The 26616-nt window shown below is 42.7% G+C and overlaps 1 protein-coding gene across 1 annotated transcript in view; it reads right to left on the minus strand.

The window, feature by feature from the left end:
• ryr3 (ryanodine receptor 3) overlaps positions 1-26616 on the minus strand; it is a gene marked incomplete at its 5' end in the record, with an annotated part of 215243 nt that overhangs the window by 97450 nt on the left and 91177 nt on the right. Inside the window, 15 exons of the mRNA XM_083643307.1 lie at positions 5998-6132; positions 7266-7368; positions 10168-10368; positions 12050-12268; positions 12767-13157; positions 14209-14421; positions 15517-15743; positions 16553-16639; positions 18000-18162; positions 19887-20047; positions 20150-20198; positions 22036-22199; positions 23779-23987; positions 24418-24592; positions 25844-26049. Coding sequence (XP_083499433.1) covers positions 5998-6132; positions 7266-7368; positions 10168-10368; positions 12050-12268; positions 12767-13157; positions 14209-14421; positions 15517-15743; positions 16553-16639; positions 18000-18162; positions 19887-20047; positions 20150-20198; positions 22036-22199; positions 23779-23987; positions 24418-24592; positions 25844-26049 — 2703 coding nt within the window. The remainder of the gene's footprint in view (positions 1-5997; positions 6133-7265; positions 7369-10167; positions 10369-12049; positions 12269-12766; positions 13158-14208; positions 14422-15516; positions 15744-16552; positions 16640-17999; positions 18163-19886; positions 20048-20149; positions 20199-22035; positions 22200-23778; positions 23988-24417; positions 24593-25843; positions 26050-26616) is intronic.

Raw genomic sequence — 26616 nt, forward strand, 5'->3', positions numbered from 1 at the left:
TCCGGCTACTTGGTCCCTTGGTGAGCACACAGCTGTGGATGAGCAAAGCGGGGAGCGTGAAGAACAAACACCCCCAATAGTAACTTCCAAATGTACAGAAATCTGTGGTGGTGCTCGTAAGCCCAGATCCTGCTCAAAAATCTGCTTGGTCAATGTTTACCACGCCGACCAACCAACCAAGTCTCACAGAGTGTACACAGTATTAGATGACCAAAGCAACCGGTCGTTAGTAAAATCACAATTCTTCGATCTGTTTGGCGTCGATGGCAGTACTTCTCCCTATACTCTAAAGACATGCTCAGGCACAGTAGAGACTGCAGGGAGGAAAGTAAGCAACATTATAGTGGAGTCACTTGACGGGAAAACCAAAGTGAACCTTCCCACGCTGTTAGAATGTAATAACCTGCCTGATGACAGATCAGAAATTCCCACTCCCGAGTTCACACAATATTTTCCTCACCTCAGACCAGTAGCCAACAAGATTCCTCCCCTCGACACCAGTGCCCCAATCCTCCTCCTATTAGGCAGAGACATTTTGAGCGTGCATAAGGTACGTGAACAGCACAACGGCCCTCACAACTCCCCATACGCTCAGCGCCTTGACCTTGGCTGGGTCATAGTTGGAGAGATATGCTTGGATGGTGCTCACAAGACAGAGGAAGTCAACGCCTATAAGACTCATGTCCTTCAAAATGGACGCTCCTCTTTCCTTAAGCCATGTACCAACAGCATCCACGTAAAGGAGAGAATAAATGGTCCAGTCAAGCACAGTCTCCACCAACTCCCAACACAAAGCCTGGAGATCTTTCCTGACACAGGTCTAGATGGTCTAGGAGAAAGTGTGTTTCAAAAAACACCTGAAGATGACAAACCAGCCCTGTCTGTGGATGATAACAACTTTCTCAGAATCATGGAAAACCAAGTGTTTATGGATGACGAAAATCACTGGGTGGCATCGCTGCCTTTTCGTTCACCCCACAAGCCCCTTCCTAATAACAAAGAACAGGCTTTCCAGCGACTCTCCTCTCTACAGCGCTCACTCAAGAGGAAACCTGACACGAAGAAGCACTTCTTTGACTTCATGCAGAAAGTCATTGACAATAACCAGGTCCAGAGCTTGGCGGACTCCTTCTGGAAAAGGTGGAAGCAGGAGTACCTGGCAATTCTTCAGCCACGGAGAAAGTGGACCAAGGAGCAGCCTAACCTCCAGGAAGGTGATGTTGTTTTGTTAAAGGACATTCAAGCAAAACGTAATGAGTGGCCTCTTGGACTCATAGTAAAGGCCATTCCCAGCTCTGACAGCAAGGTCCGTAAGGTCATGGTGAAGACTCTCAGCCAAGGGACAATTAAGGAGTACCTTAGGCCTATCAATGATGTGGTTTTACTCATACCAAAGTTGAAATAGAGTAAATGTAAATAGTGGTATAAACTTGTTATACCAAGCGGGGAGTGTTCTGACTCCTGTCAGTGTTTAATTAATATTAGCGACACCCAGTGGGGATTTTTGATACTACACCTTTAAAAGAATGATGTGTGGTACTGTGCCTTTAAGAAATCTCCCCAAATGTCTGTAGCCTCCATTTTGTGGCCAGTCAACACAGCACAGCCGACCAGTGCACAAGCAGGCTCAATGCTCCACCTCAGAGTTGTTTGTTTGTTCCTTGGAGTAGATCTATCAGTGAGTATGGTTGCTCTAGCTTTATTTACCCTGGTCATAACGTTATGTGCTTTAGAATATTGTTGAAAACATTACTTTAAGTTCTATAAACAGAGTTAACTATGCTAATGCTAATCGGGGAGCTAACTGTTAGCATAGGCTAAGCTAGGCTACATAGGCTTAGTTAACACATGGGTGAGCTTTATTTATGTTGGTTGCTACATTGTTACGTGGGTATGCTGCCATTTATTGCATTTTATACCTCATTTACTTACCTGGGAATGAATGCTACTATAAATAAGCTGTTTGTTTACCTTAGTTATTTATAGTTAGTTACCTACCTGATTTGCAAACCTGTAAAGAAAATATTGCTACTCACCGCAGTCTGAAACATGTGAAGAAAATGTTACTTACCTGTTACTCACCTGAAAACCTGTAAAAAGAGAAATGATTAGTAATGTTGTTACACATTTTATTTGATTAAGACTGTAACATATTGTGTATTGTCATTTTTGTGTTGCAGTTTTACAAAAACTAACAAGCTTCAGTAAATCACGGTCAACAAGAAGTCCAGCCTACTGAGTCTTATGTTCGCTATCTGTCTAACTATACAGTGACGTATCTGCCAGGACAGAATACGATGCATCTTAAATCGATGCATCACTTTTTTGATTTGATTTGATTTGATCTTTATTTATCTCGAACAGTCAAAGACAAAGAAAACGTAGCAGTTACATTATGATATAGTTCGAGAAGGGGCAGAAATAAGCCATAGCTTATCTTGTTCGGCCCCCTCTTTACATTATCCAACTTAAAAATATAAACAATCCCAGCAGTTTACAGTACAGATAAAATCAAAGCGTATAAGAAATTCACATGAAAAATTTGCATTGTAAATAAACAGTAAATGAGATCAAATTTAAGCGAATGAAAGTTCAATTAAAAATTTGTTGCATAATAACAGATAAAACAAATACAAACACCATTAAATTACAAATTACAAAACACTGTCAATTTCCACATATTTACCAATGAGTGATTTTTTATAGAAGCGTTTGAAATGTTGGATGTTCTTGCACAATTTAATTTCTTCATCCAGGTCATTCCAAAGCGACACCCCCCGAACTGATACACACATTTTTTTTAGACTAGTATGGAAAACAGGTTGCTTAAAATTATGTTGTCGTCTTAAGTAGTAGTTCCCATCTCTCTCACTAAATAGCCTTTGAATGTGTCCTGGTATAGAGAGCTGCGCGGGCCTGAAATTTCGGCCCGAGCCCTCCCCGGCCCGTGACATGCAGGCCCGTGCCCGACCCGGCCCGGATGAGTCATGAAATTAATTGGCCCGAGCCCGTTGCGAGGCCCGACATCAATATCACGATATGACGACACATCTCTCTCTCCCTCTCTGTGCATGCTGCCGCGCCGCTGAACTCGTTGCTAGACTGTGTTGCCTAAAGACAAACACTGCAGCTTTCTCTCTGTCTCTCTCTCCCCCTCTCACACATGCTACCGTGGCCTATCAAAATCCACACATATTGTCTCGAGAAAGAGAACGTTAGATCGTTTAATTGCCAACAGCAACAATGCCCACAAACTGAAACATTATGTCACTCAAGCATATCGAAATTAAAACAGCAGACTTACCGTTTATAGCTGCATTGAATAACGTCACATTAGTGTCCTCACAATGTATGGTAGATGGGTTCATTTTGAACAGGTTGAAATGAGCTTTCCCTACTGCAGTGGGGACTGTTTAACTCTCCCCTCGCAAACTTTGTTTTATGTCCATCGATCTTATTTCTCTCTCACGACACGGACACGGACACACGCGGCTTGTTTTGTTGTTGTTTTTTACGCTGACGGAGTGGCAGACTAACGTCACGGTGAGGGTGTGTGTGTCTGTGTGTGTGTGGCTGTGGCTAGGCGAGTGTCTGTGCAGTGTGCGCTCCTCCTCTTTGTGTGACTGCTCTGCTGTGTAAAATCAAGCGAGTAATACAACGTTATTTTATTTAATTATTGAAAAACGGCCCGACCCCGGCCCGGCCCGGACGTATTAATAAAAATAAAATAAAAAACGAGCCCGGCCCGGGCCCGTTTAGGCAGGCCCGAGGGGCCCGCGAGGGTACCCTCGGGTTTGCAGCTCTCTATCCTGGTAACATGTGTTTATTAGCTTTAAAAACAAATTGGGCAGTTTTAAACTTAACTAAATCCATAAATTTAAAAATAAAAGAATGTATGAACAACTTATTGGTATGGTCACGATACCCAGAATGGTTAATTATCCTCACTGCTCTTTTTTGTAAAGTGCAAATCTTATATAAGGTGCTTTTATAGGTATTACCCCATACTTCAACACAGTAACACAGGTATGGATCAACAAGTGCCCAATACAAAGTGTGCAGTGCCTTCTGATTCAAGAAGTATCTAATTTTGCCCATTATCCCAATACTTCTGGCCACTTTGGTACACAAGTATTTAATGTGAGGTTTCCAGCAGAGTCTGTGGTCAATTAAAACACCCAGGAATTTGATTTCATAAACTCTTTCAATCTCTACCTGGTCGATTTCTACGTGAATATTAGAATTTACATTTCGATTGCCAAATATCATAAATTTGGTTTTACTCAAATTTAAGGATAATTTATTAGAGTCAAACCAACCCTTTAACTTTAGCAATTCAACTTTGACCATATCAATAAGCTGTTGTAAATTCTCCCCTGAACATAAAATATTTGTGTCATCCGCAAAGACAATTAATTAAAAAAAATTGGAAACATTAAAAATGTCATTTATGTAAAGAATAAATAATTTGGGACCCAAAACTGACCCCTGTGGGACCCCGCAGGTAATGTTTAAGTACATTGATTTGTAATTCCCCAGTTGTACGAACTGCTTCCTATTTGTAATGTAGCTTTGCAGCCAATCCAGTGCAACCCCTCGGACACCATACCTCTCCATCTTTCTTAGCAAAATCCTGTGGTCAATTGTATCAAAAGCTTTCTTTAGGTCAATGAAGACTCCCACAGCATATTTCTTCTCATCTATACAACCTGTTAACTGTTCCACTAGCTCCATTAGTGCCATGGAAGTTGAATTAGATGATCTAAAACCATACTGGCTGTCATTCAGTAAGTTGTGTTTGTTTACAAAAGTGTCGAGTCTTTCAACAAATAGCTTTTCAAGAATCTTCGAGAACTGTGATAAAAGGGAAACAGGTCTGTAGTTTGTGAACAGATGTTTGTCCCCAGCTTTATATAGTGGGATAACCTTGGCGAGTTTCATGTTTTCAGGGAATATTCCAGTTGTGAAGGACAGGTTACAAATATGAGTAAGGGGATGAGCAATTTCACGAATTACATTCTTGACCAGCGACATATCTATGTCATTTCCATCTGTAGAAGTTTTGTTTGCACTTTTATTTATAATATCTATAATTTCCCCTTTATCAACAGCTCTCAAATAGATGGTGTGTGAGTTTCTCACCCCACTGTCCTCTGAAGAGTGATTCCCAGCAATTCTGATTTCTTTCGCCAAATTTGGCCCAACATCAACAAAAAAATTGTTAAAACCATCAACCAATTCCTTCACATTAGAGATAACCCTATCCTTGTCTATAACGTGTTCTGGATATGACTGGTTACTTTGTTTATTTCTGATTATCTTATTTAATATGTTCCATATTCCCTTTATATTACTTTTATTTTTATCTAGTAGATTTGTGTAATATTGTTTTTTACAAATCCTCATACATGATTTATTTTTTCTCACTTTCTTTTTTCTCACTGTGTGGCTACTTTTAAAATAAAAGTGCATTTGGAATTGCATTGTATTATGATCCATAATTAAAATAAACAACTGCATGTACTTACATTCTATTTTATTTGATAAAAAAAAAAGAAAAAAAAAAAAAAAAATTTAAATAATCGATTTTTGATATTTGTTAATCGATGCAGAATCGTGCACGTCCGCATCGCGATGCATCTTATAATCGATTATTTTTGACACCCCTATTTATGATGGAAAATGAGATGCTGCCATTAAGCATGGGGGACGGCGAGGGATTTCATGAAGTTCATCGAACCAGGCTATCGCGTCCCCCCTTGTTGAAATGACAAGAACGGCTGTAACATAACTGATCGTTAAGGGGCGCAACTAACAGTTAAGGAAAATGCATGAAATTCCCATCCCTACTAGTGGATGTATTGCTTAACATGATAACAATGTGAAAGACGCATGAAAGAATGTGGGCAGTGAAAGTGACATTGTTTGAAACGGACGTGTTTACTTTGGTAGGAAAATGGAGTATAAACAAGCCTTTAGGGTTTGAAGCTGACTTACTGGGAGCAGCCTGCTCCTGTTCTGTGCTCTCCTCCACAGTCTTCTGAGGTGGACCTTTGATCTTGTAGAGCAGAGCGAGGAGACGACCTTTAATAGACATGTCCTGCTCAGACTCCTCCTCCCCCACTGGGACTCCTGCAGGGGGCAACGCATCTCCGTTAAACACTTCAGCATGTAATGACAAAAACGTTAAAGGTATACTATGCAACTATATCATTAAATAAACATATTAACTAGAAGTTTCACCTCAAAAACATCAGGTATGACGCATACAATACTGTGGCTGTGTGTTTATGTGGAGCGACAGCTTTTTGTGGACTGATCAAATAAATCTCCTTTTAGTGAGCTTTCTTACAATCAAAATCATATTGAGGTCAGATCAGACAATCCTGTAATCAGATTGTAGCATTTCTCTATTCTTTCTGGTCTATTAGTGCAGGGGTTCCCAAACTTTTCAGTCCAAGTACCAATACCCAAACCAAATTTCCCAGGGACCACTGTGTATACCAACCCCCCCCCCCCGTAAAATAAAATGTGCTGATTTAACCATGCAATAGCAGCAGAAAGGCTAAATGACAATATGAGGCTACTAGCTGGTTCAAAACTGACATACACGGACAGACACACCTGCCAACATTAGGCTGTGAAAAAGAGGACCCATTTGAAAAAGAAAATCCCTCGCCAAGATTTAGCCTAATTTGGTGTGTTATTTAGCTACCTTCCTGACAAACTAGAATGACATGGTTGGTACAAATCGATTCCTTAGGTCTTCTAGTTTCATATGATACCAGAAACTCTGGCTTTAATAATGAGCCTGCTGCAGCCTCTGAAAGTAAATGTTCAAAATTGTGATATTTCCCAAATATTACGATATTTCTCTGCCCAATCCAGCTACTCCTCAGGGTTAATGTGCATATGTAAAAACTGTTGTCTGTAAAAAAAAAAAAGTACAAAATGAAAATAAAAATCTCTGGCGGACCACCAGGCGGAGCCCCACGGACCACAGTTTAGGAACCAATGTATCAGTGAAAGCGTTTGCCAATAAGCGTTTCTGAGGCATTAGTTATCCTAGTCGGTCCTTCAATAACCTGCTGAAATTCCAAATTACCTGTTACACAGCTCTTACCTTTTTGCTTTATCATTCCAATTGATATTAAAATCTACTAATAAAATGATCTCATTCACGGTATTCAACTTATCATAAAAAACATCAAAAAACTGTATTCTATCTATCTTCTATTCTATCTTGTGAGAGCATAGGACTGTACCACAGTGCAGCTGCAGTTCTTCGTGGAAGGAATTGAGTTCGTCCTGGATCTCCACAGGACAGGGACAGTCCTCTCCTGCACTGAAATTCAGCAGGATGTTGATCTACAGGAGAAGGGCAGAAAAAAGAATGTATTTTATAAGAGCTGAGTGAAGAGAAATGTCAAACGAAAAAAGGAGAAAAAGGGGCAAAGAACGAATGGCAGGGAAAGACAGAAGCAAACAAACAAGTAAACAACCGTATGAAAGAATGAATGAAAAATGATGCCACAGAGTGAGAGCAAGGAGAGAGAGGGAGGGGATGGCGACATTGTTATTCTGAGTCACACTCAACAGCAGATTTACTGTCACAGCCTCCTGTGGTGTACACAAAACACCACATAAGGTTTTCAGATAGCATCTGTTTGATCGATGCAAACAGAAATAGTTTGAAGCATTTCCCCATCTAGTCCGGGGACAGATCTAAATTAAAGGCTAAGTAAAGTAATTCCTCATCATACTCAGAAGAAAAAACTTTTCAGCATTTTGAAATAGCAGCACATTCTGCTGTGCCTGCTGTATATCCCTAGATAACTATCAACAGACTAAATATAAATGAGACATCTCTTCAGGCTAAACGGATGGAGAGTCCAGTTAGGGCTATTTATCTATTTCTGGCAAAGCTTCTTAATAAACCATGGGAGGCAACTTGGATCTTCAAGAATCTTGCCTAGAGCATACACCTGCCACTGACCACTGCAAGATTTGCCAGAGATCAGAGTGTAGCTTTGGGCCTGTATTTATCTGTGTGGTTTTGAGGCTTGTGCAGAGTACAGTACAATTAAACACAATAAATTTGGCGTAGGGTCTTTAAATTCAAAGCCCTATCTGATTGGAATAGCCTGCCTATACCTCTCTCTGATCAAGGGGTTTATAATACAATAAAGTACAATATATGAGTGTTAAATCTTTTTGGTTGGTTGAGATGCTGCTGTTTGTGTATGCAGCCGCTCCACTCAGCACACTAGCAAACAGTCTGGCCACAAAATAATATGTTCTCTCTCTCCCCTCTGGCTTTGAGACACGCAGAGAGAGAAATGGACATTTCACGGGCTCATTAGAGCTCCAGTGTGCTGATGTCATTACAACACGGCCAACTGAAAAACGCTGAGAGCACGCGGCGTGGGTGGAAGCACAACTTGGATGTGTGAATACAGTTTAGCATGCACCATGCGGCAGCTGCTGAGCTGTGGTCGCAGATTCAATAGCTAGCCTCAGGATCTGAAGCAATGCTCCAACTGTTTCTCTGCTATTCAGACAACAAGCAGGAAACAGAGGCAGATGCTGTGGTGGGAAGCATAGAGGAACACCGGACTCTCTAAAAACATGCCATTTCATGCGTTTTGTGTGCCTGACGCGTGTTGGCCAGTGTCGTGCATGAACCAGCTAAAGAAGTGCCATATTTTGGCACAATAATTAACTGCTTTTTTTCTGACCTCGATAATTGCCCATTGTGTTTACATGCATGTGGTAATTTACATAGGGTATTGCCGTCAATTCGCCGCACTGCTATATGGTTATATGCTTCTATATCTCTGCTCTGTCTACCACGGAGAAGGGGGGGCTCGGGCAGCTCCACACATACACACACAGCGAGCAAGGGACACACACAGTGGTGTGTGTGGTAACGTGCTGATGTTTTCTCCGAACACCACAGCTCTGGTGAGCTCCGGGAGAGACAAGATGAACGAGCCCCGACTTTGTTGAAAAACAGTGGCATCAGTAATTCTAAATGGTGAACTATGAATGTAAACTAGTTCATTTTAATCTGTGTGAACTGAACTTTGAGCCAGCTCATGTGAGGCATGAGCTTGCACTGGTGCTGGCTCGCACTGGTGCTGGCTCGCATCGGGTTGTCCCGTCACTTTTTCATGACTTTACGACAGCCGTGGCCTCAGTGACCATGCCTGAACCTAACCACCTCCTCTGCAGTCAAATGGCCTGTTTTAGTGAGTCCCAGGGGAACACAGCAACACTGACCACTGACCCTGATCACATGGCACAGCCCTGATCATATGGCACAGGACCCCAATTACATAGCACAGGGCCCTGATCACATAGCACAGGGAAACCCGAGTCTGACCTCTCGGCGCTAAAGGGGCCGATTAGTCCAACATCTGCTGTGAGGAGGAGTGAGCTCTCAGAGGGGTATTTTGGTCTGGGGAGGTTCAGATACCAACAGGCATCTGTCTGCTGCTTTGATTGAAGGTCTCTAACAGCGTCAAACTGATATTTTAGGATGTCTGGCTGGGTCGTGACTTTAATTTGAATCAAAAGATTTTGCAACACTGTTTAATGTTTTTATACTTGCAGCGTACTTCAAGTCCAACGGGTAAATCAGTGGATTCCTGCGTTCCCTCAGGCCTTCACAGCAGAGATGAGGACTTGCATTTGAGACTTGGACTTACAGGTAAGTCGCACTTAAGTCCCAAACACAGCGACTTGAGACTTGACTTGAGACTCGTCCTCAAAGACTTGAGACTTGACTTGGACTTGCCCCTCAAAGAATTGAGACTTGACCTGGACTTGTATAAAATGACTTGTGAGCATCTCTGCTTCACAGTGAATATCTGTAAACTTACTTGAAAAGTGCTGAGCACAAATTTCCCCTTTGGGAGCAATAGCATTTTTCCAATCCTAAATGCCAGCTGTTTGAGTCTCATTGTATAGTCGGCTCTCTCCAAGTTCAATTTAGCCTCACATACAGTATGGCCCAATTTCCCATATGGACATTGATTTGTTTTTGCCCCATGGCTCCAGTGTACATTCTGGGTTCTGGCTCATTTAAATTGAATGTTATATACCTCAAACATCTCGAACACCTGTAAACAATCAACTATCGGCCGTTCGGCCCGGCAGAGGTACCTGCTCCTGCGGAGGTGAGCGGAACTCTTTGGTCTTCTTGGCGGTGACGGCGGCGGACATGTTGAAGGCCAGCATCAGCTCGTTGTAGCGGAACTTCTGGTTGTACTGCAGCTTGGACACGAAGCCGTCGGAGAACGAGACAATGGCCTCGATGCGCTGCTTCAGCTCACAGTCGCAGAAGTAGTGCAGGAGCTCACACATCTGAAAAGGAGGGATTTGGCTTTTGCCTAATTATGATCATTTTTTTGCCAACTGATATAGACCGTTTTAACTTTTAACAAAATTGACAATCTAAACTTAACATTCTAAATTGCCCACAGCTTACTTCCTGTTGCAGTGTTTGCTAATACAATAGCTGACAGGAAATAAGCTAGCTTTCAAATGGTTCCCTAGCAACACAATTCTGTGAAAACCATCTAGAAAGCCATTTGAGTGACTACAGTGGCAGCAATCTACAGTTGATGTTATGTCATGTCATGTCATCTATTTGCCATATTCCTGATAGTAAAACGAGAACATAGATACCCTTTTCTTCCCTTTGCGTTAGGGCTGACCCAAATGCTTCGAAGCTTCAATGTTTCAATCGATGCCATTGGTAATCGATTTACAAATCAGTATTCGAATGCTTCATTTTTCTTCTTAAATTTATTTTTAAATAGTAATCCAACATTATTAATTATACATCAACAATAATTATTACTGCTTATTCTCTTAGACAAGTACATTGTGCCTCACAGCTTTCATCTAACGTTACTTACCAGCACTAAAATTGCGACAGTACCAGGGCCTACTGTGCATTTGAGGAAATGTGTTTTTATAGTCTATGGCTGTAATTTATTTGATGTGCTTATTGCACTTTTTTTTACCCATTTTCATTTCAATAAAAAGGAAAATCCTTGAAGTCAGATTTTTCTCCTCGCCTCATTGTTACTACGTGCCCTGCAGCCCTGTCGAAGCTTCGAATCTACTCGACTCGTGTACTCACCACACAATGAAATAATAATCAAAAATTATGAGAAACTGTCATTTTCAAAGTAAATAGACTGGCAGAGGTACTGATGACTGCACACAGCGCATGCGCCTCAGTCAACGCAGAAGTAATGTTAGTTCCGCCACGTTAGTTCCGGCTATGCATTTCCTTCGGAAATGACCGTTTCTCATAATTTTTTATTATTTCATAGCGTGGAGTACACGAGTCACAACGTGTGCATGTGAGTATTTTGGCGCTGTTAGAATGTGTATTTTTGGTGACTGAACGGGGGTAGGGTGCTGTACTTTTCACTACCATTTTAGTTAGCAGGAGGTGCGCCTCGCTACTTTCTAATGCATGCAGAGGGAAGAGAAGGGTATCTATATTCTCGTTTTACTATCAGGAATATGGCAAATAGGCGAATCTCCCAAAATGTTGGCGTGGCGTGTTCCTTTAAGTTAAATTTCTGTTTTATCTTTGTTTAATCTGCCAAGGATTTTGTCAGGTCCCTACAGGGACCTGTCATGGCCCAGACGCCAATTGAAGATCGCTGCATCTGCAGTTCAAATAGACAGACATCAGACACAACTGCTGCTTCTCAGGGATTATCTACCCACTCAGTCAAATATAGCCTACGGTACTTTCTTTCCCATCATGTACAGAAAGTTGGGTTTATTAAACTTTAATGTTGTTGTCGTAGAGTTTCACTGATGGCAACATTAGTATTCTCCCACTGTACAATTTGCACTCAAGCAATAACAGCGAGAAGATAATCATGAAAGATCTGAATCAACCAAATCAGAGAAAGCCAAACAAGAAAATTTAAATGTCATTAAATGTTGGCAGATATACTGATGGATTTAGTTATAACAAAGTATTTCCAATCCCTCGACAGTCACGCTTTCTGGTCACCTGGCGTTTGACGGACTCAGGCAGCGACTTCTCCAGCAGCCCCTTCATGGGCGGTTTGCTGTCCTTGGTCTCCTCCTCGCCAGCCTCCACAGCCTTCTCCTCGCTGCTGCTCGCCTCCTCCTTCTTCCCCCCGGGCCCCCCTTCCTCCCCCTTGCCTTCCTCCACCGCCTCCACCTCGCCAAACACGTTGGGGTCGACGAGCAGCAGGATCAGCCTCACCTATGGTGGCCGTGAATGCAAATCACGACAAATAGGAAAACACACCAACAAATCAAAAAACACAATGACAAATAGGAAACAACAAATACAAAACACAACAAATAGGAAAACAAAAACAAATGGCGAATAGGAAAACACAACAAATAGGAAAACCCAAGAAAAAAAAAAAAAAAAACAGCAAATAGGAAGACACAACATATGAAAAAGCAAACAAACTGGAAACACCCCCCACAACAAACAGGAAAACACAACAAATCCAAAATACGGCGAATAGGAAAACACAACAAATAAAGAACACAACAAATAGGAAAACACAACAAATTAAAAAAGCACAACGGCAAATAAGAAAACACAACAACAAATGATGGTTGTGGTTTCTGTTTTGCTGTTGTGATTTCTGATTTGTTGTCATGTTTTATCTTTTGTTCATTTGATTTGAAATTGGTTATGTTTTCCTATTTACCATTGTGATTTGTGCTCCGCGGCCTATGTACTCACCTCCTCGCTTGTCAGCACGCCCATGATGACCAGGGTGCCGATTAGCTTGAGGATGGGGACGAACTGATACTCAACGCTCCCGCCCACTGGGTCGCGGATGTGCGTGCCCCCGCCCTGCACCGCCTCCGTCAGCATGCTGATGGCCTTCTCCTTCAGGACGCCCAGCGGGATCTGGGGGCTGTAGAGGTACTGGTGGCGCTTGGTAGTGATGATGCCCACGGGCGAGAAGTTGACGCGAGGCTTGAGCGAGGTGCTCAGGCCCACACCGGGCAGCGAGTGCCTCTTGGACTCATCGGGGAACAGCTTGATGGAGCGCGTCTCGTCCGTCACCGGGATGATGAACTCATTGTTCATCATGAGGCGCGCCTCTTTCGCCGTCTCCAGGTGGATGCTGCCAATGATGGGAAGAATCCATTACTTCATCACGCTTCAACACTTTACAAGGATCATTAAATTAACCATTACTTAAAGAGCATGGTGCAGATATTTACACAGATATGTACACAGGTATTGATTTGATATTGATTTGTTTAGATGGCCGTTCTTTTAGGTGGCTAAGTTACGTTTTAGTTCATGACCCCCAGAGCTGCAGAGACAGCTATGTGAGGCTGCTGCTTTAGAGTGGCGGATCTCCTACACCGTGCGGTCAGCGTCCAGATCGCTTTGCATAGTACAGTGACTGTATGGGAGGAGCTCATAGGACCCCACTTCAAACAAACCGAACTATCCCTTTAATAAGCATAAATAAGCATTAGTTAATGCTTAAAAACCATCTGCTTAATAAGCATGAACTAACCCTTAATTAATGTTTATTAACTCTAACCATAACCATTATCTAACCCTAAACTATCAAATAATGCATAAATGAATACCTAGTTAACATGAACACCATTAGTAAACAATTACTAGCCCTTTGTACCCTTAATGTGAAGTGTTACCATCATCACTTAGTTCTGCTGGCATCGTCTCGTCATTAAATTAATTACTACACTCATCACAATTTACGTGGACCTCAGGAAGAGTAGCTGTTACCTCGATAACAACTAATGGGAAAACAAATAAATAATAAACAATCAGGAAAATAGCCATTACAGTATTCTAGTTCTCATTGCAGTCTCCTAACGGCATTCCCTGAGTGCTCTTTCTTCTTTTATTTTCTGAAAGCTGTGTTTATTTAATGTTGAATACTGACAGGATTGTAGAGTTTCATTGTTTTTGTGGTGAAAATGATAGGTAAAACTCGAGAAAATAACATTTACAGTATTCTAGGTCATAACAGTGCTTTTTAAAGTAAAATAACACTATCCTCATCTCAACTACATCAAGTATCTGTATGGTTGCATGTATAATATAGTGTTATATCTGTATGCTTGCATGTATAACTAACTGATATTTTTATCTAGTGTGTTACACAACATTGATTGAAAGCACTGCCAAGGCACCTGATGAGGACGTTGTAGAAGCCCTCTCTCAGCATGCCAGAGAGGAATTGGTTGTCGATGGTGTAGAGGAGCTGTGATTGGTCCAAGTGGCTGCAGAGGGCGTGGGCCACACGGGTGTTTCCCAGTGCGCAGAGGGCGCAGTAGAGCTTCAGCGTGTGGTAGTGGAACTTCCTCAGATCTTCGTGCTCTGATAGCTCCAGGACGTCCAAACACCTGGAAGAAAGGTCAGAGGTCAGGACAGAGGGAGAAAAATGGAGGAGGGTGTGTCCAGGTGTTTATTGCTGCATTCATCTTGTAGCACTTTGCGGTACAGTATATTGCATAACTGTATTTCAATGTTTTCCAAAGGTAAACTGGAGCACAGTACACACAATAGCTGTGCATTATTCTGACAGAATTGCTGATGACAAACATTGAATTTTTCATAACTTATGTCTTCTACTCGGTCTTCTACTCTGACAGTCTGGATGCTACTTTTTTTCTTCCAAGAGAAAAAGTAGGCTATTCAAATGTCCTGCTTACTGTAGCTTCTTATTCATTTCCCGAAGTTATCAGATTTATTTATTTCTGCAAAATATTTTAAAAAATATATAGAAATTTGCTACATGTAGCATTTTAACATCATCATATGAATAAGAATCAGAATCAGAATCACTTTTATTGCCACAGTATGCAAGTTACATACGAGGAATTTGTCTTAGTGTCTGTATGCAGCGTAGCGGTCACATCAATATACAGAGATAAGAAGTAGGAAGATAACTAAAGACAATCCCAACGTTGCAAGTGCAATCAAATTGAGTAACTATATACAATATGTACATGAGTGGTGAAGTGTTCTGTGGATGATAAATATGAATTTACGTTGGATTTACATGAGATTTACAGACTGAGTTAAATAGACGTTAAATAGGCAGTGGATTTACATGAATTTACAGTTAAATAAGAGTTTACATTGAATCTACATGACAGATTGCTGATTAAGATCAACACATTAGTATAATTATCATAAACAAATGTGACAAACACTGAGAAGATTGTCCACCTCTACACTGCATTTTACATTGTGTGGCACCAGGTCAGACTGAGCGGGAAATCTTCTGGCTTGCCCTCCTTCCAATAGGAAGGCAGGGGGATTGTGGGAAATGTGGTCTTGATTTTGAGCAAAACTAGTAATAACAATACCACTGGTGTGACATAGAGACTACCAATCCTCTTGACCATAGTCTCATTTGTTTATGATAATTATAAAAAGGTACCACAATTAATTTTCCAGGAATATATTGATGTTTAAAACATGCTGCTGCACACCTGTTCTCCTCAGGTATGTGCACGGCCATCATCTGCAGCGGTTCCAGACACTGCACCACCCAGCCGTGCCTCTCGCTGACGCGGGCCGCCTCCACCGTAAGGAAGGTGTTGGGCATGCGGCTCCACAGCACCGCCATGAGGGTCTGGATGTCCAGCCGCGGTGGGCACTGCGGCACCGGGTTACAGTGCTCGCTCTTAAACATGGCTGATGAGAGCGGCATGGCGTCCTGGGCGCAGTGGAAAATAAGCAGAAGAGTCATATTTAGTGGAGGTAAGATTATATGTGCTTAGGTTGAACTCTTAACACTTATACTAAGTGTTATATACACAAGTTGGGTTTCCATTTAAATGTACCGCAAATTTTTGCAGAATTTTCCGAAAATCGACAAAGGAAAATGCTAAATTATGTGTGTTTCTATCAGCTTCTGTTATGCATATATTAGGAGTTGATGTGCCTTGCAGGCAGATGTGCAGTTGTCTTGCAGGTACAAGTAGCATCCAAAGTGAGGTCTATGAAAAACATTATCAAACATAAGGTAAATTATACTGTATTTATCCCCATGGGGAAATTCATCCTCTGCATTTGACCCATCCTCTACTAGCAACCTTCCTAGAACTAGGAGCAGCTTCCAATCATGGAAGTTGGAAACCCTCATTAGCGTTTTGCTTGCACCTGTGTTTACCCTGCCTTATCGACACAAAATGGCCCCCATGAAAAGGGTCTATTAACGCAGATGTACATTCTCATGAATCTCTTTATTGCTCCTTAGGGAAGATTTAGGAGAAATAATTCTGATATCATAGATCCTAAATCAACATAATATTGAGCTATATTTCTCAAGACAAAGCAAATATGATGTTACACAACATATCTTTCCTATGGATGTATAATAAAATATGTGACATGAAAAATGTTGAGAAACCCCACTTTAAATTACTCCACACTGCATATCTGGGAGGCTATGGTAACTACCGTAGTTGAAAGATAGTGGAAAACTGAATATGTTCTGGCAATAGCAACAAACAAAAGACAAACCTGGATCTTGACAAACTCAAACTGGAAGAGGTTTGCACTGGTGGGCTGCACAAACACAGCCGGGAACAGCTTGGTACTGGGCTCCACCTAAACACACAGACATAAAGCTCAGTCACACACATGTATGGACTTTACCCTCCCTCAAACGGTCAGTAAATCTATGTTCATAGCAAACAACAACATTTTATAATCCACCAAAAAGAAAGTTGAGTGCAGCGAGATGAATAGAAAGTGACATCTGTTCCGTGGTAAATAAACAGCAAAACACGCAGACTCAATGGGCAATTAATTGAGGTCAGAAGAAATGTCCATACATCTTAGTTACAATAAGTTGATTAAAGGATTAATGTAACAGGCCTAGCCAATATTAACAATGATTGCTTCCCCTTAATTACCGTGCTGGCTTGTTAGCTGGCTAACAACACCAACTGGCCTATCAAACTACAACAGTTATGTTCAGTCATCACATTTCATGGAAACAAAAAAATCAACTCAACTTTTTGCTGTTGGCATCAATAAAAAAAACATCAAATCTGTCACATGTAATGTGACTAGATGTCCTACTTTGTATGGACTGCAGAGCAAACCAACCAAGGTTTGCTGGGATCTGGTCACCCTAGTTACATGTGAAGAAAATCAATCATAATTGGGACACAATGTTTGGTGGTGAGATGTGTACTCTGTATAGGCAGCACCTGTCAGCAAGTGGACAGCTCCTAACAACGCGGCTCCTATTGTATAATGATACAGGAGTTTATGTTGAATTGTGACTATTTTTACTTTGTTTCTTTCCGCATTATGACACCGTGTTATGGAGAACTTTTCCCATTCACTGTATAGATTTTGCAAGCCAGTCTGGTTACAAGTTTGCTTCTTATAACCATAAGCATTGTGTGCTATTGTTTCGCTGCAACCAGCAGCTCTTGTCAGTTGGTTGGTTGGTCGGTCGGTCCACAAAAAGTTCACCACGCTTTAGCGCCCTAGGAGGCTGAAATTTGGCAAGTGTAGGTGTGTGTGTGTGTGTTTGTGTTCATGCTACAGCTATTGGCTAAAATGGGGCAGGGGGATTTCGAAATGCAGAATGTGTGTGTTCATGCAAATTGGTTAAAAGTGCGTTTGTGTGTGTGTGTGGGGGGAGGGTACATTTGAAAATGCAGGGTGGCGGAGGCAGAGTAGGGTGGCCTGCCCCTGCCATCCTGCATTTCGAAAATTTGCATATATGTGGTTGCAGCTATTGCGAGTAAAAAAAAAAAATTGAACTAAAATAAATAAAATAATAAATAAAATATATAATAACAAATAAAATAAAATATTGCTTGTTTAAAAAACACCTCTACTGTATGGGTCTCTGGTTTAGACAGCATACTGCAGAGAATTACATTTACCACAGTAGTTTATGAGCCTCAGTCCACAGAGGCCCACTAGAGTGTGTGTTATCATCACTGACCTGGTACACGGTGGGCAGCTCCTTGCCGTTGGCGGTGAAGGAAACGAGGCCAGTGGCTAGGTCGACCAGACAGCCGATCTCCAGGTCAGAGCTGGAGCGACCAGAGGACGAGGAGACAGCCGCATCCGCTCCACACACCATGTAGCAGTTGCTCCTCTGGACACTGCAACACAGCAAAATACACCATGTAGCAGTTACTCCTCTGGACACTGCAACACAGCAAAATACACCATGTAGCAGTTACTCCTCTGGACACTGCAACACAGCAAAATACACCATGTAGCAGTTACTCCTCTGGACACTGCAACACAGCAAAATACACCATGTAGCAGTTACTCCTCTGGACACTGCAACACAGCAAAATACACCATGTAGCAGTTACTCCTCTGGACACTGCAACACAGCAAAATACACCATGTAGCAGTTACTCCTCTGGACACTGCAACACAGCAAAATACACCATGTAGCAGTTACTCCTCCGGACACTGCAACACAACAAAATACACCATGTACCGGTAGTAGTTAATCCTCTGGACACTGCAACACGACAAAATACACCATGTAGCAGTTACTTTTCTGTACACTGACTGCAACACAACAAAATACACCATATAACAGTTACTCATCTGGACACTGCAACACAAGAAAAGACAAAATAAAACGAAATCTTAACTCTTAATTTTTATGGGGGCATTTTGTCTTTATTAGATAGGACAGTAGGCAGACAGGAAAGGTGGAGAGGGGATGACATGCGGCAAAGGACCATGGTTGGGATTCACACCTGGGTCAGCCGCGAACGACTAAGCCTTTGTGGTACGTGCTCTACCAGGTGAGCCACCGGGACGCCCAAACGACATTTTATCTTAAAACAAGCAGGAAATCAGCTTGAACGAAGATGGAAAGCAAGGCACAAAATACGGGGGGAAGATCTTAAACCAATCTTAAGTTTGATCTCTGTTCTCTTTATTGTATTGATCTGCATTGGCTTGTGGCTCTTGCCTCATTAAAATTCACTCTGCTACACAGAAGCTCTCTCCTCCCCCCTTTACTCCTCGGAATACTGAAGGCTGAAGGCGGATGAAAGGGGGATGAAAAGATAAAAGACGAGTATGAGTCAGTATGTGTGTGTTGCCTATAGCATTCAGTGGTTTTGTTTCAAAACTCTGCAAATCAATTTCTGAAGAAAGTGTTGCATTCTTCAGAAGTACTCAGGGGTACAGGCGATTGTATTCTTAGCTGCGACTAGCAGCTAAGAACTACTAGGTCGATTGGTTGGTCGGTCGATCGACAAAAAATTCCCCACCCTTTGGCACCCACAGTTTTCATCCTAGAAGGCTGAAATTTGGTGTGTGTGTGTGTGTGTGTGTAGGTGTGTGTGTGAAGGTGTGTGTGTGTGAAGGTGTGTGTGTGTGTGTGTGTGTGTGTGTGTGTGTGAAGGTGTGTATTTGTCTTTATGCCAATTTGCTAAATAAGGAGGGCAAATTTCCTAAATGCAGGGTGGCAGAATACCCTGAACCCTGCATCCTGCATTTGGGCAGTGGGGGGTGTGTGTGAGAATGCATGAATGTGTGGATGCATGTGCGTACCTGGTCACAGCTACTGCGAATTCACGCTTGTTGATATTCTTAAAATCAATAACAGCTTTGCCGTCAAGCCAGTAATAGCTTTGTGAAAGTACAGTAAACAGCTTCGGTTTCAGGACGTGTGCAGTTTACATGAGGTACCGGTATATTAATGTAACTTCTTGTGGTGTAGAAGCAGCTGAAAACCATCTAATGCAAAATTATCTGATGATCCTTGACTGAGAAACCCAGAAAATGTATCATATCAGAAATCTCTCAAAAATCATATGATCTAGAAAGACAATAGGAAAAGTAAAGTGCTCGCCTCTCGTGGACGCGGCCCCTCTCATCTCCCAGGGTGACGGTGACGGTTCGCGTCTTGCTCAGGCTGAAGTCCTTGCTGTGGTAATGGTAGTCAGGGGTGACAAAGCCCACCCATATGGACGCTGGGTCCTGTCCCGCAAACACTCTCACCGAGTGGTAGTACTGCCGTAATGATGAACAGAATGCAAAAAACAGTGTACTCAATATGGCAAGATTTTCCACATTCCATTTGTACAGTATCTTTGAACATTTAAGTTGACTTACAGTTGAGATGCTTCCATAGTCGACACTTCCATCTTCCTTTGGAGGTTGGCTGCAGACACAAAAATACGACCACAGGTTTTGAGAACACAGCAATCTTTACAACTGCATCTTAGTTAAAATCTTAGTTAAAATTGGCTGTGGGTGGTGGCTGTGGCGGCGGTGTCAGTCAGGATTGTGATGTCATCAGTGATGTCACGCAAGCAATTGTGCCATCCTGGCTGAGGCTATATAACTGGTGGGAGTATAAGTAGGGAGGACAAGTGGTGCATCATATCCAGAGTCTCCACCCTAGGAATTGAGACAGAATGATCAAATTGATTGTTGTGACATTCCTACTAGAGCAGTGACTAGTCACTGTGAAAGAAATCAATTCTGATGCTGTGCGAAAGCAGAGGCTTTTCAATAGAGACACTTCCTCTATCAGTGCCACGTAGGTATCGCCACTGCCACACCCACTTAGGTGACTAGCAGCAGGCCCTGAGTCTATTGGAGTCAATGGGAGTGAACATGATCACAGATTATGACAGATGCTTTCAGCCCTGTCATCAAAGTAAATATTGGACCCATTTTCCGGGAAGCCACATATCTTCTGAACATTCTGACAGTAAAACAAAGATTTTCAGACGTGTTAGAGAGTTCCTTACGGGATTGAAAGGCCCAGACTCTCTCTCAGGGGTTTGCGGGTTCAGAGAACCCACCTGCTTTTGTAGTAGGTATGAACCTAACTCGTCTATTGTCGCTTGCCTTGTCATGGGCACGTTCATTAGAACATGGTTGCAGCCCCGCCTTCCCACCCGCCTTAGACCGTCTGGAGTACATCTGGCTATCTCATCTTGGCCCATGGACCATCTAGGGCCCCCACAGGCTCCATTTAGGGCCCCCGCAGGCTGTCTCATCTTGGCCCAGGGACCATCTAGGGCCCCCGCTGGCTATCTCATCTTGGCCCAGGCGCTGTCTAGACCATCTAGAGCACTGCTGGCTGTCTGGATGTTGGACCAACACCTCCTGGAATGTATTGGGTTGAAGCCCACCTTGCACCTTCCATTCACTTTCCATTGTGATGGCATCGGTGATGATGTCATACTTGTCCGATGATGTCATGTTGCCTATAGTCTAGCATTTTCTGGCTGGTTATGACATCATCGGTCAGGAATGCCAGTGCTGTCTGATGTCCCAGGCTGCATTGTGATGTCATGACTCTCAATAGGATCCAGAAACAGCTTCCAGGGACCTAGCTGGGCCCGAAGTCCCAGCATATCCTCTCCAGACTGTAGCCCAGGACAGGGGCTCCTCCATCCTGGACCGGGGGTGTCCAGCTCACTGTCATGGTGTCCCGGGTAACGTTAGACACCTGCGGCTGGGACGCCATGCCCGGAGGCTCTGGGTGGGTGGATTTAAACAGGAGTATATGCCTTGAATGTCGGCCGGCGAATTGGCATTGACGCGAAGCCTTTGTAACAGACAGATCAGGAGGAAATTACATTTGTTCAAAACCTGTCTCAGTCTCAGCAACACACTCTTGTGAGATTTGGCAACATGGGCTCATGTTAGCACGGAGCGATCGGCTAAAGCTACTGTACATGTGAAGTTCATTGATGTAGTAGCTAAATCTGTGCGTGGAAAATATTTTGTGTGTGTGAATATCTTAGTCACAACTAGATTGAGCTAACGAGGGGCAGCTTTGTGTTTATGTGTGCCGTGTGTGGAGTTTGCCAACTCACGATCTCTAGCTCAAGTTAGCTTGCTAGGTCAGCACCACACTTCAAGGGGAGAGGTGACCACGCCCATTTAGGAGACCAGCAGAGTACAATTTCTTACTATTGGAGTAGCCTGGAGTGGAGTGTCTCAAAATGATGTGTCTCTGGCGGCAGTGAAGGCGGCCTAACCTGAGCTTGTGCGACTCCTCCAGCAGCATGTCGGTGGAGTAGAACTCCACGGGGATGCTCAGCCTACAGTAGACCATGTCACTGTTGCTGTTCTGGGTGCCAAACGTCTTGTGGGACACCTTGAGGCAGGGCGGGCTGTCGACCGTCCCGTCGATCCTCGTCACCTGAGGAGTCACAGCCAGGTGCCGAGAGTCAAGCACAAGAGCCAATCAATACGCTGTGTGCATGAACACCAAGAACATTCACATTACCTGTGTTTACAATCAATACACTGTGTGCATCAACACCAAGAACATTCACATTAGCGGTGTTTACAATCAATACACTGTGTGCATCAACACCAAGAACATTCACATTAGCTGGGTTTACAATCAATACACTGTGTGCATCAACACCAAGAACATTCACATTAGCTGTGTTTACAATCAATACACTGTGTGCATCAACACCAAGAACATTCACATTACCTGTGTTTACAATCAATACACTGTGTGCATCAACACCAAGAACATTCACATTAGCTGGGTTTACAATCAATACACTGTGTGCATCAACACCAAGAACATTCACATTAGCTGTGTTTACAATCAATACACTGTGTGCATCAACACCAAGAACATTCACATTACCTGTGTTTACAATCAATACACTGTGTGCATCAACACCAAGAACATTCACATTAGCTGTGTTTACAATCAATACACTGTGTGCATCAACACCAAGAACATTCACATTAGCTGTGTTTACAGTAAGTTGGCGTTTGGCCTTACTTCAGTGAAGCTGTAAATGTACAGTAAATGCTTTGATAGCCAGCGACTGAGTATCCCTGTCTCCATAAATAAACCTGTTTCCCACCCACAGACAGAATGAACTGCCAGCAAAAAAGTATGAAAAAGGTGCATCACCCGTTTGACCCGGGCAGTGGCTTACTTCTGATACACGGGAAATAAACGATGATCCCATCCCATCCATTCTGCCATGTTTTTCTTAAGCTGTTTACATGCAACACAGTAGCTTGTTTTATAGGAGTAAGCCAGGCTTCTCATAATCACAGTATGATCTTAACTGGATTATTCTAACCCATTTATTTACATGACATTTACATGAATGGACCTAGTCTCAATGCCAGACACATGAGTTATTACACTCATACACTACATTACTGCATGCTACAGATCTCTCTCTGGGTCTGGGACAGTCCTCTCACCAAACTGTGAACGGAATCTTGGCCAGTGATTGGTGAGTGGTGGATTCACCATTTACCAATCAGTAATGACAGATCAGGGAGGCCCACCGACCCTGAGACCGCCCATCTAACCAAGCTCGTTGCCTGGTAGGGGCATTTTTTGAACCACTCTCTCGTTGGTGCTAAGACCTGTCACTCATTCAATTTCAAACTCCCTAGACCCGCCCTCAAAGAGCAGCTGTGGCTGTGAAGTGGCACAGACTAATTTATGTAGTATGTGGAGTGCAGCGATTCAATGTAATATTTGAGTCTGGGGAGAGACTAGCATCGACCCAAAGCCAGGTTAGTGCATGTAAACATAGCCATTGTCACATTTACAACAGTGATTGCTTTGAGAAAATCTAAAATGTACACTGGACTCCAAGGTAGCCATCCATGTTTTCTATTTTGAATGTGAACTCCATTTAAATTATTTTCTTTTGTAATACAAACATTCAAGGTTTTTGATCTACACCAAAAAACACACAGGGCAATGTTATGCACGACGTCTGCTTTACCTCGATGTGGGCGTGCTCCTTGGGGACGAGGACGAAAGTGGGCAGGCGCTTGCTGAACCACATGGTGATGTTGCGGTTCATGTTTACAGCGTAGGGCTCAAAGCCTTCCTGCAGGCCGCACATGGTGTAGTACTTGAAGGAACTGGCGTCCTTGCCCAGGTTTATGCGGCCTACCTGGGACAGGCCCAGGCTGCACACAGGGATGAAGCCTGGGGAGGGAGGTGGGGTTAAGTTAAGTTGAGTTGATTTAAGTGTTCGAGTTAGAGGGAAAGGGCGGAAATAATGTGGGCCCTATCTTATGCCTGGTGCCTTGGACCAGGCGTTATATATAATAGTATTATGTTATTCAATGCCTGTGTGTACTGCAGTGTGTATGCATTTACGTGTGTATATACTGCATGTGCCTCTCTGCCTCTACCGCATAACTTTCTGGTCCTGACAAATGGGTTCATTTATTACAGTGTAATTCCCTGATGACACAAGGGAGCAGATTAAGTTGCAACATTGTTAGCTGTTGGCTGTTTACTTTGTCTTTTTTCCTGCATAACTAGTTGACAAACAAACCCTGCACATACCTCTGGAGACTGTGTGTGGTGGGGGAATAAATGAATAAGTTAATTCAGTGGAGTGTGGTCTCACCGTCCTCGGTCTCGAAGTCGGCGAAGCAGAGCTCGGAGCCCTTGCTGGTGATTAGGAGCTCCCCGTTCAGCGTGAAGATCATGGATTTGTCCTCCATGTTGATCATGCAGCCGACCACGTCACCCGTGCTCCACGACCGGCCGAAGTAGCGGCTGCCCCCGTGCAAACGCCGACCCTGACAACCAAACAAACAACCAAACAAAGAGTTATTGGGATCCTACTGAAGCTTGTATAATACGAATGATCATACAACATGTATGTTAGGGTTAATACTCCTGAGTTAACATGGCGGCGCCCACGGCTGCAGCGGCTTGGCTTTTCCTGGAGTCACTATATTTCATTGTACAACTGTTCAATGGCAATAAAGGCATTCTTCTTCTTCAAGCTGACAATACAGAGTTGTAAAAACTGGAAGGCTCTGTTAAAGAAATTGTGATACAATGATAGCCACAGGAGAAGTCCCTTTCTATATGGTTAAATTATGTTCTGTGACTGGAATGAAATCAAATATACTATGGAGAAGGTATTAGAAGCAGCAATTCCTTTCTGTTTTGAAACTTTGTATTTGGGTTTGAGACCAGACACGATTAAGGGGTTTGTGGACAAATATGTTTGACGTTCTGTTAATGGCGAGTAAGAAAGCTCTCACGAGAAGATGGATGACAGAAACACCCATGGTTGAGGACTGGATCAATGTGATCCATGATATTTATGTGATGGAGAAGCTAACATATGCTTTAAAACTTGAACAAGAGCAATTTAAAAGATGTTGGATTTCCTAGACGGAATATATATCCCCATTCAGATCTGACTAAGTAAAGCAAGAAGATAATCTCCACCTCTGCTACTCCATGTTTGTTTTGTGCATACTTCCTTTTTATATGTGCAAAACTTGTTTGTTTTGTTTTTTTGGGTTTCTTTAGGTCGTACATGGATGCAATTGGACAACTTTCCTTCATTTTGCAGGTCTTTATACAAAACCTTTAGTTTGGAAAAGGCTTGATTTTTGACGTCACGTTCAAGTATAATGTATGAAGATAAATTATGTATGTGATGATGTATAACATGTGACATGTCCTATACAGTATAACATGTATGCACCCTGTTTCAAAAAACAAAATAAAAAAACTGTATCTATACCCTACTTTCTGTTTTCTTCTTCTCCATCTATTCCTAGTCATTATTTGTTGATCTTTGACTGCGGCAGTAACAATACTATTTCCCCACAAAGATGAAAGGTCCATCTCATCTCGCCCCTCACCTCTCTTCTGCATTGAATCTTATGTCTTATATTCTTCTGACTTTAATAAAATTGTTCAGTGTTCAGATGTTTTCATTCAAAACTCAAATCTTTGAAGCAAGTCCTTCCCAGGCTAGTCTTTGTTGTGGTGGCACAGTACAGTATGTCCTAACAGAGCTGCTTTACCCTGTATCCATCGAAGACGAAGGCCTGGTCGTCCAGTCCCAGCTCCACGTCGGGCCGGCAGCCTGGTCTGGCCCAGCCCACCCTCATGTCCCCTCCGGTCAGAGCCTCAAACTCAAAGTACCACTTCCCCGTCTTGACAGCGTACGTCTGCTCCACACGGAAGAAGCGGATGGTCTCCACCATCTGGTCATCCGACACGTGAGTGGCTGGGGAATAAAAACACGTAAAGGAAAAAAAAAAAAACAGTGCTTCTGGGCAGCAAATATCACAATCAAAACATACAATTACAGGACCGTTTTTTATTAAGCTACTGGTGAGTAATGGTTTTACAAACAGACAAATGATGTGAAATTATGCTTAATATTATACACTATACTCACTATATAAGTCTCTATAATAATATAGTGTACTATTTTAAAACCCCAGCGAATGACAGCTTGCACCACCAATATTGAAAAGCGTCTGCTGTCATCCATAGCTGCTCCCCGAATCATTTTGTGTAATTAGGGCCTAGATACCTTTCTGATCACAGTTCTCATCGTGTCTTTAATAAGAGTATTTACTGTGCCACGTTATGCTTTGTGTTGATGTTGAGCATGTTGTCATGTAAACTTGCAGTAAGGGGTTGGACTTCTGCATGTCACTATCGGTCAAACGCTTGCTGGGATAACAGAACAGCCTTGCGTGCAGATGATTACCATGCAGTGGGTGTTGAATAGGTTTCATTGGCCCTTGGCTCACAATACTATAATGTTAATAGAAACACGTTCTCA

Source organism: Poromitra crassiceps, assembly GCF_964638095.1.
Source record: "Poromitra crassiceps genome assembly, chromosome: 9".
NCBI lineage: Eukaryota > Metazoa > Chordata > Actinopteri > Beryciformes > Melamphaidae > Poromitra > Poromitra crassiceps.